Source organism: Hoplias malabaricus, chromosome 12 (assembly GCF_029633855.1).
Source record: "Hoplias malabaricus isolate fHopMal1 chromosome 12, fHopMal1.hap1, whole genome shotgun sequence".
Classification (NCBI taxonomy): domain Eukaryota; kingdom Metazoa; phylum Chordata; class Actinopteri; order Characiformes; family Erythrinidae; genus Hoplias; species Hoplias malabaricus.
The window spans coordinates 567,501-587,121 of record NC_089811.1 but is presented as its reverse complement, the minus strand read 5'-3'; the positions used below and the strand labels follow the sequence as shown (position 1 = coordinate 587,121).

At 50.9% G+C, this 19,621-nt stretch overlaps 1 protein-coding gene across 1 annotated transcript in view; it reads left to right on the top strand.

Annotated features, from left to right (window-relative positions):
- thsd7ba (thrombospondin, type I, domain containing 7Ba) overlaps positions 1 to 19,621 on the top strand; it is a 181,955-nt gene that overhangs the window by 125,240 nt on the left and 37,094 nt on the right. The window contains exons 19-25 of the mRNA XM_066686841.1: positions 5,967 to 6,108; positions 7,652 to 7,767; positions 8,043 to 8,160; positions 9,969 to 10,114; positions 13,967 to 14,162; positions 17,286 to 17,459; positions 17,627 to 17,722. Coding sequence (XP_066542938.1) covers positions 5,967 to 6,108; positions 7,652 to 7,767; positions 8,043 to 8,160; positions 9,969 to 10,114; positions 13,967 to 14,162; positions 17,286 to 17,459; positions 17,627 to 17,722 — 988 coding nt within the window. The remainder of the gene's footprint in view (positions 1 to 5,966; positions 6,109 to 7,651; positions 7,768 to 8,042; positions 8,161 to 9,968; positions 10,115 to 13,966; positions 14,163 to 17,285; positions 17,460 to 17,626; positions 17,723 to 19,621) is intronic.

Below are 19,621 nucleotides of genomic sequence, written 5' to 3'. Positions count from 1 at the left end.
GTGGGGGGGTGTTGTGGTGGAGAAGTGGGGGGGTGTTGTGGTGGAGAAGTGGGAGGGTGTTGTGGTGGAAAAGTGTGGGGGGGTTGTGGTGGAGAAGTGGGGGGGTTGCTGTGGAGGAGAAGTGTGGGGGTGTTGTGGAGGTGAAGTGGGGGGGTTGCTGGGGTAGAAAAGTGTGTGTTGGGGGGGGTGTTGTGGTGGAGAAGTGTGTGTGGGGGGGTTGCTTGTGGTGGAGAAGTGTGGGGGTGTTGTGGAGGTGAAGTGAGGGGTTGTTGTGGTGGAGAAGTGGGAGGGTGTTGTGGTGGAGAAGTGGGAGGGTGTTGTGGTGGAGAAGTGTGGGGGGGTTGTGGTGGAGAAGTGGGGGGTTGCTGTGGAGGAGAAGTGGGGGGGTGTTGTGGTGGAGAAGTGGGAGGGTGTTGTGGTGGAAAAGTGTGGGGGGGTTGTGGTGGAGAAGTGGGGGGGTGTTGTGGTGGAGAAGTGGGGGGGTGTTGTGGTGGAGAAGTGGGGGGGTGTTGTGGTGGAGAAGTGTGGGGGATGTTGTGGTGGAGAAGTGGGGGGGTGTTGTGGTGGAGAAGTGGGGGGGTGTTGTGGTGGAGAAGTGGGGGGGTGTTGTGGTGGAGAAGTGTGGGGGGGTTGCTTGTGGTGGAGAAGTGAGGGGTTGTTGTGGTGGAGAAGTGTGGGGGGATGTTGTGGTGGAGAAGTGGGGGGGTGTTGTGGTGGAGAAGTGGGGGGGGGTGTTGTGGTGGAGAAGTGGGGGGTTGCTGTGGTGGAGAAGTGGGGGGGGTGTTGTGGTGGAGAAGTGTGGGGGGTGTTGTGGTGGAGAAGTGGGTGGGGGTTGTGGTGGAGAAGTGGGTGGGGGTTGTGGTGGAGAAGTGGGGGGGGTGTTGTGGTGGAGAAGTGGGGGGGTGTTGTGGTGGAGAAGTGGGAGGGTGTTGTGGTGGAAAAGTGTGGGGGGGTTGTGGTGGAGAAGTGGGGGGGTGTTGTGGTGGAGAAGTGGGAGGGTGTTGTGGTGGAAAAGTGTGGGGGTGTTGTGGAGGTGAAGTGAGGGGTTGTTGTGGTGGAGAAGTGGGAGGGTGTTGTGGTGGAAAAGTGTGGGGGGGTTGTGGTGGAGAAGTGGGGGGTTGCTTGTGGTGGAGAAGTGTGGGGGTGTTGTGGAGGTGAAGTGAGGGGTTGTTGTGGTGGAGAAGTGGGAGGGTGTTGTGGTGGAAAAGTGTGGGGGGGTTGTGGTGGAGAAGTGGGGGGGTTGCTGTGGAGGAGAAGTGTGGGGGTGTTGTGGAGGTGAAGTGGGGGGGTTGCTGGGGTAGAAAAGTGTGTGTTGGGGGGGGTGTTGTGGTGGAGAAGTGTGTGTGGGGGGGTTGCTTGTGGTGGAGAAGTGTGGGGGTGTTGTGGAGGTGAAGTGAGGGGTTGTTGTGGTGGAGAAGTGTGTGGGGGGGTGTTGTGGTGGAGAAGTGGGGGGGGTGTGTTGGTGAGGTTCCTAATTGCTGTGATAGAGAGAGACACAGAGGAGTTGGAGGAGAATCAGCAGGAAAACAGTAAATTGAAGAACAGCAGGAGTGTGTCGTCTGTGTGTTAAAGAACAGGGCACGGCGCCGGTCATAACACCACTCTCTCTTTCTCTTACACTGGTTTCATTTCTTCCTCCCGTGAAGATAGTTTGCATCAATTTGAATATTTCATGTTAAGTCAGACACAGAATTCTAGTCAGAGATACAGTTTCCCGCAGCAATTTTCAAACGAACGAAATCCGAGACGAGCAAAATCTAAATTCAAATGAATCTCCAGCAGCAACGGAGCATTTGTTATTCTAATTAATGTTGTGCTTGAAAAGTTGCGCTGGATGCAATGCACCACGAGGAGGAAATATAAAATAGACCCTCACAGACGGTCAGAGAGTCACCTTTACTGCCCTTTACTGCCCTGGTGTTTCCTCTACTGCCCTTTACTGCCCTTTGCTGCCCTGGTGTACTCTCTACTGCCCTGATGTACCCTCTACTGATCTTCACTGCCCTTTAATGCCCTGATGTACCCTCTACTGATCTTTACTGCCCTGATGTACCCTCTACTGCCTTTTACTGGCCTAATGTACCCTCTACTGACCTTTACTGCCCTCTACTGCCCTGATGTACCCTCTACTGATCTTCACTGCCCTTTAATGCCCTGATGTACCCTCTACTGATCTTTACTGCCCTGATGTACCCTCTACTGCCTTTTACTGGCCTAATGTACCCTCTACTGACCTTTACTGCCCTTTAATGCCCTGATGTACCCTCTACTGATATTTACTGCCCTTTACTGCCCATTACTGCCCATTAATGCCTTGATGTACCCTCTACTGATCTTTACTGCCCTTTACTGCCCTGATATACCCTCTACTACCCTTTACTGCCCTGGTGTACCCTCTACTATCTTTTACTGCCCTGATGTACCCTCTACTGCCTTTTACTGGCCTAATGTACCCTCTACTGCCTTTTACTGCCCTAGTGTACCCTTTACTGCACTTTACTGCCCTGATGTGCCCTCTACTGCCCTTTACTGTCCTGATGTACCCTCTACTGCCCATTACCACCCTGGTGTGCCCTCTACTGCCCTTTACTGCCCTGATGTACCCTCTACTGATCTTTACTGCTCTGATGTACCCTCTACTGCCTTTTACTGTCTTGCTATACCCTCTACTGATCTTTACTGCCCTTTAATGCCCTGATGTACCCTCTACTGATATTTACTGCCCTTTACTGCCCATTACTGCCCATTAATGCCTTGATGTACCCTCTACTGATCTTTACTGCCCTTTACTGCCCTGATATACCCTCTACTACCCTTTACTGCCCTGGTGTACCCTCTACTATCTTTTACTGCCCTGATGTACCCTCTACTGCCTTTTACTGGCCTAATGTACCCTCTACTGCCTTTTACTGCCCTAGTGTACCCTTTACTGTACTTTACTGCCCTGATGTGCCCTCTACTGCCCTTTACTGTCCTGATGTACCCTCTACTGCCCATTACCACCCTGGTGTGCCCTCTACTGCCCTTTACTGCCCTGATGTACCCTCTACTGATATTTACTGACCTTTAATGCCCTGATGTACCCTCTACTGATCTTTACTGCCCTTTACTGCCCTGATATACCTTCTACTGCCTTTTACTGCCCTGATATACCCTCTACTGCCCTTTACTGCCCTGATGTACCCTCTACTGCCCTTTACTGCCCTTTACTGCTCTGATGTACCCTCTACTGACCTTTACTGCCCTTTAATGCCCTGATGTACCCTCTACTGATATTTACTGCCCTTTACTGCCCTTTACTGCCCATTAATGCCTTGATGTACCCTCTACTGATCTTTACTGCCCTTTACTGCCCTGATATACCCTCTACTACCCTTTACTGCCCTGGTGTACCCTCTACTATCTTTTACTGCCCTGATGTACCCTCTACTGCCTTTTACTGGCCTAATGTACCCTCTACTGCCTTTTACTGCCCTAGTGTACCCTTTACTGCACTTTACTGCCCTGATGTGCCCTCTACTGCCCTTTACTGTCCTGATGTACCCTCTACTGCCCATTACCACCCTGGTGTGCCCTCTACTGCCCTTTACTGCCCTGATGTACCCTCTACTGATATTTACTGACCTTTAATGCCCTGATGTACCCTCTACTGATCTTTACTGCCCTTTACTGCCCTGATATACCTTCTACTGCCTTTTACTGCCCTGATATACCCTCTACTGCCCTTTACTGCCCTGATGTACCCTCTACTGCCCTTTACTGCCCTTTACTGCTCTGATGTACCCTCTACTGCCCTTTACTGCCCTAACTGCCCTTTACTGCCCTGGTGTACCTTCTACTGCCCTTTACTACCCTTTACTGCCCTGGTGTACCCTCTACTGGTCTTTACTGCCCTGATATACCTTCTACTGAACTTTACTCCCCTTTACTGCCCTGTTGTTCCCTTTACTGCCTTTTACTGCCTTGGTGTACCCTCTACTGCCCTTTACTGCCCTGGTGTACCCTTTACAGCCCTAACTGCCCTTTACTGCCCTGGTGTACCCTCTACTGCCTTGATGTACCCTCTACTGCCCTTTACTGCCCTGATGTACCCTCTACTGACTTTTACTGCCCTTTACTGCCCTGGTGTACCCTTTACAGCCCTAACTGCCCTTTACTACCCTGGTGTACCCTTTACAGCCCTAACTGCCCTTTACTGCCCTGATATACCATCTACTGCCTTTTACTGCCCTGGTATACCCTCTACTGCCTTTTACTGCCCTGGTATACCCTCTACTGCCTTTTACTGCCCTGATATACCCTCCACTGCCTTTTACTGCCCTGGTATACCCTCTACTGTTGATTTATCATGTGAATTAACACTGCCACTAACTAGTGACCTAAACCAATGTGAGTTAGAGCAAAGACAGAATCGACCCTGGGCTGTGTTTGTGAGGTTGTGTCCTGGGACAGAGATCTACAGCTTTCTTTATTTCTGTATTTTTGTTGTCAGTGCTCAGGTTGCATGACGAACGCACCAATCATCAGAGCCGCTAATGAGCTGCGCTAATTACCTCTGATTATCCCTAATTATCTCATGCATCAAGAAAGCCTGGGTGCATGGATGCTAACCGCACAAAGCTAACGACAGCACTGCTAATGGGGGAGGGTTCACATGTCGGGGGGTAGTCGGGGGTCCAGAGCCGGCTGTGCTGGAGTCACAGAGTCTCTGACACTGATGGAGATGATGATTATCTACACCCCACACTCCAGAAATGCAGCTTCAGTACGTAATCAGCGGAGGTTCAGTTACCTGCACGTTTTCATACAACACCACCCACTAACCACCAGCCACTTTATTAGAAACACAACTCTTCTACAAACGTCATTTCCAGAAAAGTTGGGAAAAGCCAGGTCTTGTTTATTTTAGTGAGATGAGGCCAGTCCACATTCTGCAGCGTGGCTCCTTGGTAAAAGAGTCCATCAAGATTTTTTGACTTTGTCAGGAACTTCTATTTCAACAAAATAATATATATATACATTATAAAGTGCTCTTGTTAAAATTATGTTTTTCCTGTTGTTAGGGTCAGTTTTGACCCAGGTATAATTTTAAATCAGAAAACAAACAAAAACAAGTGCCAAATCTGAACTCATAAACACACTGTACAACAACAGCCTACAGCTGGCTCCTCCTACAACCACTCGAGCTTCAGTTAGGGGCTTCTATCTTTGTCTGTTTCACAAAACAAGGGAAGACAGACATGTCCAGACACGTAAGGCCCAGACAGTTTAGAGTTGGTATTTTGTATCGTGTACATCTCCAGTTTACAGTCTGCAGCAATGAACAATTACAACCAGTCCTCTCATGGATAAAAAAGTAGAATAACGAGGTCAACAAGAGGGAAGAAACAGATTGGTTGATAATTAATGTTTAGTTTTTTGTTTTTTTTGTTTGTTTTTTTTTGGGGGGGGGGGTCTTATGGCTGATTTAAGACACGGTTCTGATTCAAAACCGACTCATTAACATAGGAGACGATAAAAGAATGCTGACACAGGAGGAAGGTTAAAAAATATTTTGATTATTACTGACTTTCTAAAGAGAGTTTTGTTATTTGTGGTGCTCTCCGGTGTGGACCAGAGGAGGATGGGTTCCACCTTATGATTCTTGGTTTCTTCCTCGTGACTAAGGGAGTTTTTCCTTGTTGCCGTCGCTCTTAGGAGGCTTGGACCCGACTCTTTATAAAGCTGTTTGTGAAGTGTTTAAATGATTTGCACATCACTGCATTCTGCTTTATTTACATTTTGCCCAGCATCCCAGTGTTTTTGGGAAATGGGGTTTATAAGTCCACTCACTTTATCACTCCACTTTATCAGAAACACCTCCTAAGTGAGTGGGAGTGGAGTTTAAAAAACACAATGGGCAGGTGGGTAACAACACAGGTGTGTGTGTGTTTATCAGTAACTAACGCTGTGTTTTTATTGGTCAGCCGTGTGATTCGAGCAAAGTGAGGATGAGGACTAGACACGTGCTCCGCCCCCCCGCCGCTGATGCTGTGTGTCCAGAGAATAACCAGACAGAACCGTGCGTCGCTAACACCAACTGCTTCACCTACCAGTACAACATCTCAGGTACGGTTACCATAGCAACTACAGTCACACAGCGGTGAACACATGCTTTTTTTTTATCCGTTACACATTTTCACGGGACATTCTCAACTACTGGACAACAACCTGGACACGAGGCTCTCAGTGATATACTAGGACGAGCAGGACTGCTGATTACTGACTGCATCACGAGCTGTTTTAGCTGTAGACCTCGGGCACTGTTTATGTAACACACTTTAATCTGAAAGGCGGTGGAGCAATGGAGAAGCCTTTACTGGAAAAAAGCTTCTCTTAGACAAGTTAAACTTCACTCTGCCTCCTCAAAGAGCCACCACAGGGTTAAATCTTACTCTGCCCACTCATTGAGCTACTCTGGGGCAATTAAACCTCACTCTGCCTAGTCAAAGAGCCACTATAGGGTTAAATCTTACTCTGCCCACTCATTGAGCTACTCTGGGGCAATTAAACCTCACTCTGCCTAGTCAAAGAGCCACTATAGGGTTAAATCTTACTCTGCCCACTCCTCGAGCTACTGTGGGGCTATTAAACCTCACTCTGCCTTGTCAAAGAGCCTCTATAGGTTTTAAAACTTGTTCTGTCCACCCCTCAATCTGCCAGGGGACTATTGAACCTTATTTATTTCAGTTTTCGAGCTACACAAAGGTGGTTAAGTCTTCCTCAGCCCACTCCTCGAGCTACAACAGGGTGAGTAAACCTCACTAAGCCCACTCCCCACGCTGCTGTGTGATTAAAATTATCTCCTCAAGCAGCCACATGCTCTTTAAAGATATCTCTTTTTGGGAACTCTTACCCCAGACAGAGACGTAGCCCCAGCCAGGGTTAATCTGTGTCTGTAAGGACCCGTAGCCCTCCTCGTCCTTCGTAAGTCGACAGAATCCATGTTCCAGCAGCTGAACCTAATGAAGGAGAGTGAGTGGAGTCGATAAGGGTATTCCCTACTGATCTGAACCCCCTCACAGAGCCGGCGCAGTGCTAGACTCCAGTCCAAACCTGGGCTTAATCTTTAGATCTTAATGTCTGAGGCAGTCGTCTGAGAGCTATCAGCTTCTGCACAGAGACAATGGGACCAAGGACAGATGGAATAAACTCCATCTCCTTCATTTCCTGAGGTCATTTTCTGAGAGAGAGAGAGAGAGAGAGAGAGAGAGAGAGAGAGAGAGAGAGAGGGGGGGGGGGGGGGTGTATCATACACACTACAAGTTCAAAAATATCTATAAACTAGTGAGATTGATCTGCATCTCCTTTTGAACACAGTGTGATTAATCTATTTACAAATTACATGAAAGGGGGCGCTCTGGAGCAGCTGCACATCAGTCTAAAGTCACTGTGTCCAATGCTATGAGTGGTCTAGACCCGTATGAATCCCACTCAACATCAGCACCCAGCAGATTCCATTGCACTATTGGTCAGTGTAGTGGATAACAACACTGCCTTCCACATTACAGACTGGGGTTCAGGTCTGAGCTCAGGCAGGGACACCATGGTCCTAGATGTGCTGAAAATGATTGTGTGTGTGTGTGTGTGTGTGTGTGTGTGTGTGTTACAGGCTGGAGTAGCTGCGTTCTGAGCGAGAACGCCGTGTGTGGTGAGGGCCAGAGGTCACGGCTGCCGGACTGCACTCGGAGCGATGGACGAGTGCTGGAGCTGAGTGTGTGTGAGGAGGTAACCATTAACCTCCACTCAACTCTGCATTACACACCACTACACACACACTTCACCGCAGCTATTAACCTCACACGGACCCTCGCAGCCCACACACGCTCTAACGGAGCTCACCAAGAGTCCACACTAATCACCACTGACCACTGACCACCAGATCAGAAAGGGTTAAGTACTTTAACCCTGAGATCCTACCCCGGTGATCACCTACAGCATGAATCCACACTAGTGTCCACACCAACCAGCCTAAACATTAAAACCACGTGTGTTGTTTTCAGCTGGGTGTTCCTCAGCCCTGGAGTCTGACCGAGTCGTGTGAAGTGAGCTGTCCAGTCAGCTGTGTCCTCTCAGAGTGGACAATGTGGACGGAGTGCTCTCACACCTGCGGGAACCAAGGTAAGAGCCTTTTAACGAGCTTTATCCTCGTCTCCACAGTGGAACATAGTTCTGTGACCTGCTTCGGTCCAAACCCCACGAGCCCCACAGCAGTGTTCTCCCCCTGTGTAAACAGCCCCTGTTCAGAACGCCCGCTTTCAGCACCTGTTCCTTTAAATGATAACGAGCCGCTCGCTGTTCACCCCGACCCCGAGCGCACAGCAGTGAGGAGCGAGGAGCAGAAGCTCTGGTTTTTAGCCGTTTTCACTCTGTTCTCTTTCTCCTCCGTTTTTACTCAGTGCTCTTATTTCTCCGCGCTCGTTGTGTCTGTTTTGCTGAGTTTAACCTCGTCTTTGCGCTCTCACATAAACACGGGTCCGGCGCTGTGATTGGACGGACTCAGACGAGGGGGCGGGGCCATTCTAAAGTCTCTGCACTTGACGTCAGAAGCGGAGCAGAATCAGAGCGACTCGTTTTATCCTGTGTTTCTGACTCAGGCAGCGCACAGAACACTGACTGGGGTCTTGTTTCACAGTTTGTGGGTTGGTGGGCTCCAGATTCACACTTTAATGTGAGCATAAACCTAACAAGCATTTTCTTCATTAAATGTCTTTTCTCAAATGGTTAAAACTCTCTCATTACACTCATCATTAATGCTTCCAGAACACATTTTACCTCTTAAATTAACAGCAGAAAGAGCAGAAAGCTCCTCTAGCTATTGCCACAAAAACAGGTTTAAATGAATGGGGAATGAAGGAAAACCATTAACTTCAATTTGCTAATCTGACTGCCAGAAACAGCTGAGACATAACTGAGAAACAGCTGAGACACAGCTCAGAAACACCTGAGATATAGCTGAGAAACAGCTGAGACACAGCTCAGAAACAGCTGAGACACAGCTCAGAAATTGGTGAGATTTAGCTCAGAAACAGCTGAGACACAGATCAGAAACAGCTGAGATATAACTCAGGATGAGCTTAGACATAGCTGTGAAACAGCTGAGACACAGCTCAGAAACAGCTGAGATATAGCTCAGGAAGAGCTGAGACAGCTGAGAAAGAGCTGAGACACAGCTCAGAAACAGCTGAGATATAGCTTAGGATGAGCTGAGACATAGCTGAGAAAGAGCTGAGACACAGCTCAGAAACAGCTGAGATATAGCTTAGGATGAGCTGAGAAATAGGTGAGAAACAGCTGAGACACAGCTCAGAAACAGCTGAGACATAGCTGAGAAACAGCTGAGACAAAGCTCAGAAACAGCTGAGACTTACCTCAGAAACAGCTGAGACACATCTCAGAAACATCTGAGACATAGCTCAGAAACATCTGAGACATAGCTCAGAAACAGCTGAGACTTAGCTCAGAAACAGCTGAGACACAGCTCAGAAACAGCTGAGACATAGCTGAGAAACAGCTGAGACAAAGCTCAGAAACAGCTGAGACATAGCTGAGAAACAGCTGAGACAAAGCTCAGAAACAGCTGAGACTTACCTCAGAAACAGCTGAGACACATCTCAGAAACATCTGAGACATAGCTCAGAAACATCTGAGACATAGCTCAGAAACAGCTGAGACTTAGCTCAGAAACATCTGAGACATAGCTCAGAAACAGCTGAGACTTAGCTCAGAAACAGCTGAGACACAGCTCAGAAACAGCTGAGATTTAGCTCTGAAACAGCTGAGACACACAGCTCAGAAACAGCTGAGACGTAGCTCTTTTGTCCGATATTGTCCCGTGTTGATCTACATTGTCCTGTACTGTCCTGTACCCTCCTGACCTTATTGCCCTTGTAAGCCTGTAGTCCTCTGTTGTCCTGTGTCCTGTTCAGGCGTGATGTCCCGCTCTAGGCGTGTCCTGCAGGAAGCTCATGATGAAGGAAGGCCATGTCCCTCACAGCTGTCTCAGACCAAACCGTGTCCAGTCTCACCCTGCTACAGCTGGCTGCTCGGGGACTGGACGCCCTGCACCGTCCAGGTACGAACGCCCATACATTCCTTCCTTTTTTTCATCTATTCAGACACTTTATTCTCTCATTCACCCAAGCTATTAATCTGTTCATTCATTCATTCATTCATTCATTCATTCACTCATTCAGGTGTGCTGAGACTGGGCCAGTGACGTGGTCTCACGGGGAGTGGGTTGGGGGAGCAGACTGATAAAGGAGTGCTGTTTACTCCTCTGTGTGACCCTGGGTTCGAGGTGGTATTCACCCCTCTCCACCCCACCCCCCCAGGACCGAGGGGCTTCAGGGGTGACCTGTACTCCACAGTGGGGGGGAACAGGGGGGCGAGGGGTTAATTGAATTTTGAAAAGGTGCTTTGTGAACAAGAGAGGGACTTTGTGTCATTGGGACGTGAGCAAACTTCTGATCAGGGACACCCCCCCCCTCTCTCTCTCTCCCTCTCTTGATCCCTCTCTCTCTTTCTTTCTCTCTCTCTCTCTCTCTCTCTCTCTCTCTCTCCCCCTTGTTTGTTGTTGTTTGTTTGTGTGTGTTGTCTTTGATGTGTGTGTGTTATAACTCCACACCTTTGATGAATAAATCAGTTTTAATCTTTTTATAGCTCTGTGTTAGTGAAGAGCCTGAAGAAATGAGTCATTATTAAACATCTGTTCTAACCTCCCCCGTCTCTCTGTCCCCCTCCACTCTGTCTCTCTGTCCCCCTCCACTCTGTCTCTCTGTCCCCCTCCACTCTGTCTCTCTGTCCCCCTCCACTCTGTCTCTCTGTCCCCCTCCTCTCTGTCTCTCTGTCCCCCTCCTCTCTGTCTCTCTGTCCCCCTCCACTCTGTCTCTCTGTCCCCCTCCACTCTGTCTCTCTGTCCCCCTCCACTCTGTCTCTCTGTCCCCCTCCACTCTGTCTCTCTGTCCCCCTCCTCTCTGTCTCTCTGTCCCCCTCCTCTCTGTCTCTCTGTCCCCCTCCACTCTGTCTCTCTGTCCCCCTCCACTCTGTCTCTCTGTCCCCCTCCACTCTGTCTCTCTGTCCCCCTCCACTCTGTCTCTCTGTCCCCCTCCTCTCTGTCTCTCTGTCCCCCTCCTCTCTGTCTCTCTGTCCCCCTCCTCTCTGTCTCTCTGTCCCCCTCCTCTCTGTCTCTCTGTCCCCCTCCTCTCTGTCTCTCTGTCCCCCTCCACTCTGTCTCTCTGTCCCCCTCCTCTCTGTCTCTCTGTCCCCCTCCACTCTGTCTCTCTGTCCCCCTCCACTCTGTCTCTCTGTCCCCCTCCTCTCTGTCTCTCTGTCCCCCTCCTCTCTGTCTCTCTGTCCCCCTCCACTCTGTCTCTCTGTCCCCCTCCACTCTGTCTCTCTGTCCCCCTCCTCTCTGTCTCTCTGTCCCCCTCCACTCTGTCTCTCTGTCCCCCTCCACTCTGTCTCTCTGTCCCCCTCCACTCTGTCTCTCTGTCCCCCTCCTCTCTGTCTCTCTGTCCCCCTCCTCTCTGTCTCTCTGTCCCCCTCCACTCTGTCTCTCCGTCCCCCTCCACTCTCTCTCTCCGTCCCCCTCCTCTCTGTCTCTCTGTCCCCCTCCTCTCTGTCTCTCTGTCCCCCTCCACTCTGTCTCTCTGTCCCCCTCCACTCTGTCTCTCTGTCCCCCTCCACTCTGTCTCTCTGTCCCCCTCCTCTCTGTCTCTCTGTCCCCCTCCTCTCTGTCTCTCTGTCCCCCTCCTCTCTGTCTCTCTGTCCCCCTCCTCTCTGTCTCTCTGTCCCCCTCCACTCTGTCTCTCTGTCCCCCTCCACTCTGTCTCTCCGTCCCCCTCCACTCTCTCTCTCCGTCCCCCTCCTCTCTGTCTCTCTGTCCCCCTCCTCTCTGTCTCTCTGTCCCCCTCCTCTCTGTCTCTCTGTCCCCCTCCACTCTGTCTCTCTGTCCCCCTCCACTCTGTCTCTCCGTCCCCCTCCACTCTCTCTCTCCGTCCCCCTCCTCTCTGTCTCTCTGTCCCCCTCCTCTCTGTCTCACTGTCCCCCTCCACTCTGTCTCTCTGTCCCCCTCCTCTCTGTCTCTCTGTCCCCCTCCTCTCTGTCTCTCTGTCCCCCTCCTCTCTGTCTCTCCGTCCCCCTCCACTCTGTCTCTCCGTCCCCCTTCACTCTCTCTCTCCGTCCCCCTCCTCTCTGTCTCTCTGTCCTCCTCCTCTCTGTCTCTCTGTCCCCCTCCTCTCTGTCTCTCTGTCCCCCTCCACTTTGTCTCTCTGTCCCCCTCCACTCTGTCTCTCTGTCCCCCTCCTCTCCGTCTCTCTGTCCCCCTCCACTCTGTCTCTCTGTCCCCCTCCTCTCTGTCTCTCTGTCCCCCTCCACTCTGTCTCTCTGTCCCCCTCCTCTCTGTCTCTCTGTCCCCCTCCTCTCTGTCTCTCTGTCCCCCTCCTCTCTGTCTCTCTGTCCCCCTCCTCTCTGTCTCTCTGTCCCCCTCCTCTCTGTCTCTCTGTTCCCCTCCACTCTGTCTCTCTGTCCCCCTCCTCTCTGTCTCTCTGTCCCCCTCCTCTCTGTCTCTCTGTCCCCCTCCACCCTGTCTCTCTGTTCCCCTCCACTCTGTCTCTCTGTCCCCCTCCTCTCTGTCTCTCTGTCCCCCTCCTCTCTGTCTCTCTGTCCCCCTCCACCCTGTCTCTCTGTCCCCCTCCTCTCTGTCTCTCTGTCCCCCTCCTCTCTGTCTCTCTGTCCCCCTCCTCTCTGTCTCTCTGTTCCCCTCCTCTCTGTCTCTCTGTCCCCCTCCACTCTGTATCTCTGTCCCCCTCCTCTCTGTCTCTCTGTCCCCCTCCTCTCTGTCTCTCTGTCCCCCTCCTCTCTGTCTCTCCGTCCCCCTCCACTCTCTCTCTCTGTCCCCCTCCTCTCTGTCTCTCTGTCCCCCTCCTCTCTGTCTCGCTGTCCCCCTCCTCTCTGTCTCTCTGTCCCCCTCCTCTCTGTCTCACTGTCCCCCTCCACTCTGTCTCTCTGTCCTCCTCCTCTCTGTCTCTCTGTCCCCCTCCTCTCTGTCTCTCTGTCCCCCTCCACTTTGTCTCTCTGTCCCCCTCCACTCCGTCTCTCTGTCCCCCTCCTCTCTGTCTCTCTGTCTCTCTGTTCCCCTCCACTCTGTCTCTCTGTCCCCCTCCTCTCTGTCTCTCCGTCCCCCTCCTCTCTGTCTCTCTGTCCCCCTCCTCTCCGTCTCTCTGTCCCCCTCCACTCTGTCTCTCTGTCCCCCTCCTCTCTGTCTCTCCGTCCCCCTCATCTCTGTCTCTCTGTCCCCCTCCTCTCTGTCTCTCTGTTCCCCTCCTCTCTGTCTCTCTGTCCCCCTCCACTCTGTCTCTCTGTCCCCCTCCTCTCTGTCTCTCCGTCCCCCTCCTCTCTGTCTCTCCGTCCCCCTCCGCTCTGTCTCTCCGTCCCCCTCCGCTCTGTCTCTCTGTCCCCCTCCGCTCTGTCTCTCTGTCCCCCTCCGCTCTGTTTCTCTGTCCCCCTCCGATCTGTCTCTCTGTCCCCCTCCACTCTGTCTCTCCGTCCCCCTCCTCTCTGTCTCACTGTCCCCCTCCTCTCTGTCTCTCTGTCATCTCTGTCTCCTACATCTCTCTATTTTTTGCACATCTCATGACAGAGTCATGTTGTGATTTGATTGGTTAAGACTGGTTAGATTCTGATTGGTTGGGGCAATAGTTCTGATAGTGTAGGAATATGTAAGGGTTGGGGCTAGGACTTATTTTCCATGCGTTGTAGCCATCAGCAAGCCACGGAGGGCGAACTATACTTAGTACACATTGTGTGAATCCTGGGAATGGTCCTGAGGTCAGATACGTTGACCTTGACCCCGGCCTGTTCTCTGACACTGGCACACATTAATAGTTGGAACAGGACACACTGAATCAGTCTTCCTTTCCTGCAGGGGGCAGAGTGTGGAGACGGTGTACGGGAGAGGAATCTGTCCTGTGTGGTGCACTGGGGTCACTGGCCCGATTCCCCCGGCCCGAAGCCCGGCAGCACCGGCCCGGCCACTATGGTGGAGGAGGAGAAGTGTGGAGAACGCTTTAGGAGAGAGAGCGAGCTGGAGCTGCTGCAGCCATGCTTCGTCCCCTGCCCAGGTGAGTTCACTTACCTGCCCGGGTACACTCACCTTACCTCCCAGCCCTGTGCTACTGCCCACCCCTAGGTGTAAGAGCAATCAGTGCTGGTGCATTCCTACCTGCTCAGGTACTTCAGCCCTACTGCACATCTCTTATTAACCAGTCCAGCCAGGTCCACTAATGCTATACCTGTCTCTTCCTACCTGCCCAGGTACACTAACACAACCACTCAACAGCTGTAAACACTTGTCTGTACAGCCAGGTGTGTAAATACTATTGTCCTACCTGTTTTACCTGCCCAGGTACACTAACACAACCACTCAGCACTTCTCAACACCTGTCTGTAAGGCCAGGTATGCTAACTAAGCTGCTTAAAGTCCTCTTACATGCCCAGGTACACTGACACTACTATATAGCCCCTTCCTGGTAACAATAACCGATAGCCCATTTGAATTTGCCCAATTAGACTAATCTTGTGCCCAAGCCTTTCTAACCGCTAAAGTATGCTAAAGGTACAGACTACCACACCCTACCTGCCCAGGTACTTTATATACTCTTCAGGTACACTAAGACTATAACCCACCCTTTCCCTTAGCTGCAGAAATTGTGTAGAACTATGCTGAGCACTCTACACTGATAGAAACACTGACACTATTCATTTCTACCTGTCCAGGTACACGCACAATTTTGCCCAGCCTATGTTTTTGTATCTGCTCCCGTTTTAATAATGCTGCATCCCATCTCTTCCCCTGCTCCGCTGGGAGCGTAAATCAATACCCCCTCTCGGATCAGTAAAACAAGCCGGAGAGGAAGACTGTTTTATGTTGGAGCTGTTGTTTTGTTATGAGAAGAACAGAACGAATCCCGGAGAGATGGAGAAATCAATCTGCCGTGTTTCGGCAGAACCGGCGCGGCTCAGTTTGGGAAATCCAACGAGGACACGCTTGGTTTGTAGTGAGGACCGCGGAGAGACGTGCTTTACTGCTTTATTCGGCTTTGACTCTGGGTTCTCTGTTAAATGTTTGTCCGTTGTACACACGGCTCCCTTCCACAACATCTCTGGACAGCGCCCCTGAGAGAGAGAGAGAGAGAGAGAGAGAGAGAGAGAGAGAGACAGAGAGAGAGAGAGACAGAGAGAGAGAGGGAGAGAGAGAAAGAGGGAGAGAGAGAGACAGATAGAGAGAGACGGAGAGAGAGAGAGAGAGAGAGAGAGGGAGAGAGAGAGACAGAGAGAGAGAGAGAGAGAGAGAGAGAGAGAGAGGGAGAGAGAGAGACAGAGAGAGAGAGAGAGAGAGAGAGAGAGAGAGGGAGAGAGAGAGACAGAGAGAGAGAGAGAGAGAGAGAGAGAGAGAGAGAGAGAGAGAGAGAGAGAGAGGCGTGGTGTAAACGTGTTTATATTTTAAAGGCGAGTTAAAGGAGAGTGATGCGGTGAAGCTGCAGCAGGCCCCCGGGGCGAAGGGTATCAGGGTCCTGGGTGAGATCATCGTGAGTGTGTTAAACTGTCCACAGGTTTCTGCGCTGGTGTCTGCAGTTACACCACCACACCACTAGGGCTGCTACACGTCTTCCTCTTCACTACACAGTACACAGTGTAGTGCTGTGGTAGTAGTGGTTTTATAAATCTTTAAAGTGCACTCTGTAGGGTGTAGGGCGCTGTTTGGGACAGAGCAGGGTTTATTTGAGGCGCCAGGAAAGAAACAAATACAAAGTCGGCACGTTTTTCCCACGTGGTCCCGCTGTTTCCTGAGTTCTTTTTTCCCAGAGACATCTGTATTTCTCCTTTGTTCTACATTTGTATTTGTCCCTGAAGCCCACACCGTGTCTGAGAAAAGCTCTGGCTCTGACTGTGCTGCTGTCTGCGTCTCTGAGTGTGGAGAGGAGACCAGCTCATGTTCCTGTACTGCTTTGGTTCAACTTCAACAATGTTAATTATTAAAATCACAATAAAAACGTGAAGAGTTGACTCCACGGCACTGAAACACGGAGGTGACACTAGCAGCTGAGGGGAGTACACACCAGTCACATGCTTTGGGAGGGAACAAGCCGTGACACAATCGATTTCTAACTACAGGTTCTCAGTAATGTGCCTCTTGAGGACGGACAACCGTTAGAGCGCTGCCTACAAAGTCACTACCTACTTAGGGAGCTCAGTAGGATCTGGGACAGAGCTAATAACTGTGTTTATAGAGCAGTGTGGATCCCGGATTAAGACGGAGCAGGACAGGGTGGGTGTAAAGTGGAGGTGTGGAACCTGGGTGGCATAAAAGGGTGGGCTGCTCCTCACAGAGGATTAGTAGCTCACTGGTGTATGACCTTCAGCAGAGGGGGGTCCTGAATGTGTTCACTCTCAGAGCCCCATGCTGTCCACCTCCTGTAGATCTATAGAAGTGAATGGCAAATGACTCCATTTCCTCCCTGGGGTCTGGTCTTCACAGAACTGGCCAAAGGTATCCACCTGTTGCTCTGCATACTTTCTTACCCCTCTGTCCCCCTGTTCCTCAGCACTCAGGGCACAGAGCAGGTGTAATGTGGTGGTGCATCATTCTCAGCGCTGCAGTGACACTGACGTGGTGGTGGTGTGTTAGTGTGTGTTGTGCTGGTGTAGATTGGATCAGACACAGCAGTGCTGCTGGAGTTTTTAAACCCTGTGTCCACTCTCTGTCCACTCTGTGAGACACTCCTCCCTCGTTGGTCCACCTTGTAGATGTAGAGTCAGAGACAGTAGCTCATCTGTCGCTGCACAGTGTGTGTCGCTCGTCCTCTAGTCCTTCATCAGTGACACAGGACGCTGTCGGCTGGATGTTTTTGGTCGGTGGACTGTTCTCGGTCCAGACACTGAGGGGTTTAAAAACTCCAGCAGCACTGCTGTGTCTGATCCACTCTACACCAGCACTCTGTGGGCGTCCTGTGGGGGTCAAGAGCATAGAAGAGCGGGTGAAAGTGGGCAAAAAAGTATGCAGAGCCACATGTTGACTACAGTGTGTATTCATAGAGCTTTTTTTTTTTTTTACTTTTTTGAAGTGAAACTCCCCCTAGAGTTTCTGTGGTGTAATGACATCTGTCAGAGCAAATGTGAGAATTATATAAACATATTCAGGCTTCTAAATGTACATACAATATATGGAGTCATTTTGGCTGTAGGTGACTGTCACCTGACCGAGTGGTCATCCTGGAGCTCCTGTCAGCTCACCTGTCTGGAGGGGCGGAGCTTCGAGTCCATCGGTCAGCAGGCGAGGTCCCGGGCTGTGGTCGTTCAGGCTCTGGAGAACCAGGACACCTGCCCCAGCCAGGTGTTAGAAACAAGACCCTGTAAAGGTACAGCACACACACACACACACACACACACACACACACACACACACACACACACACACACACACAGTAAAGATGTGTTTTAAATAACCTCCATCTTGTTGTTTGTGAAACACCTGTGTGTAATGCTGCCGTTACTGAGGCTGTTTGTCCCTCTGTGTTTGCCGTAGGGGGAAAATGCCACAGTTATGAATGGAGAACGAGTGTGTGGAACAATAACGAGAGAACGGTGTGGTGTCAGCGCTCAGACGGAGTCAACGTCACAGGTACAGGTGCACACTCACTGTAACCACACTTCGGCCCTGTCCCATCACACACACGCAGCCTTGCGACATTAGTCCGGCGCCCACTATCAACACTTACCACGCGGTTCCTGATCCCAGCAAGCTGCCGTGAGTGGGGTCTGTTTCACAGAAGAATCCGTTCAGCTTCCCTCCATGGTGTCAGCAGCTAAAGGGGAGTGTGCTGGGTGTGTCCAGCCCTGCCTTCAGCACCCTCACCCTTTAATACAGACTATGACTAGATTACTGTGTGCTGGCATTATTGGCCTGGGCCCGCAGTGGAAGGACGCCAACACATAAACATCGGCATTGCTCCTGCAGATTGTGGTGTGCCCCAGGGATTTATTCTCGGACCTTTCCTCTTTATGATTTATAGTCTACCACTTGGTCAGGAAAGAGTTTTAAAGTCCACTGCTATTCTGATAATACTCAGGTCTATGTCAGCACTATGTCCGCCTCGGTCTCTGCCCAGGCTCTGAGCTCATGCACCTCAGGCTGCATAATAATGATCTAAAGCAGGCGTTTTGTTTGTTGGAGCAAAAGCTGCACTCCCCTGAGTGATGAGCGTCTCCATTGACCTGGATGGTGTTGCTGTAAAGCCATCCCAAGTCATTAAGGACCGTGCTTAGTGATAGTTGTCCCACATTGAGTATTGAGACTCACGTGTTTATGGTCTACCTTTTAAACGGATCGGTCGTCCCAGTACCTCCAGAACTCAGCAGCCAGGGCTCTTACCTAAGCACAGTGTGGTGTAGTTACTACACGGTCTGGCTCCTGAACATCTCTCTGCTCTTATTTCTTCATAGCGTCCCTCTCTGTGTCTTATCTCTGCACTCTGCCTTCTACTAGACCTTCTACAATGAGTGTCAGATCATTCAGTGTCACTGCCCCCAAACACTGGAACCCTCTTCCTCCTGTTCTTCGTAACTGTTCGACCCTGTCTCACTTCAAATCCCTGCTCAGGTAGGGGTTTCCAATAAAGTGGCCGTTTAAAGCACAAGGTAGGGGTTTCCAATAAAGTGCCCAGACTGTGTTGAGTGTTTTACGTTGCAGCTGCAGCCTGGAGAGGGAGGGGTGAGGGAGGGGAACTCAGCTGGTTGCAGACAGGCACCTCACCACTTAATGCCCCTGAATCTTACACACTGCACCTTTAAATGTGTCAGTGACCCACAGAAGACCTGAGATGGTGGAGTTGGCTGGTGTTAGCCGTGTCCTGAGCTGATGTGGTCAGTCTGCTGGAGCCGTTTGATCCCGTTCTGTTCACACGTCTGGACTCTTGAAAAGCATCAGCTTGAGCTCGAGTCACGGCTCCGCTGCAGCTCTGTTTGATCCTGACTTTCTTTATTCATTTATCCTCTCTCTTCCTCTCTTTGCTCCCAGTGCTGAGGTCAGTAGCTGTGAGACCTGGTCCGAGACAAAGAAACACCGCCCTGTTACAGCCACGAAGCAAACACACATCGCATTAAACACAAACAGCGTTTCAGCCCTCACCTTTGAGTTTCATCACCCCACCTTCCCCCCCACTGACCCCTGTCTGAGTCCACTACTGTCTGAGACCCTCGCCTCCACCTGCTCCGACTGGAACCACAGCGACGAAGAGCCTCAGACGAGCAGCCGGTGAACTCTGAGGGGACTCACCCACTGCCTGAAACCACACAGATGTTATAACAGCTTTATTAGACGCACAGATGGTGGGGGGTATTTTACAGTAAATGTTACACAGTGTTAAAAAAGTGATTTTATTTAAATAAATAACCTCAAATTGAAGTATTAATACACTCTGTTCCCGACTCTAACACTGCCCCCATCTGTAACTGGTCTAAACCCACACTCACACGGACCTTTGGACACAGTGTTGTCCCCAAGAAAAGAACAAACCCATCA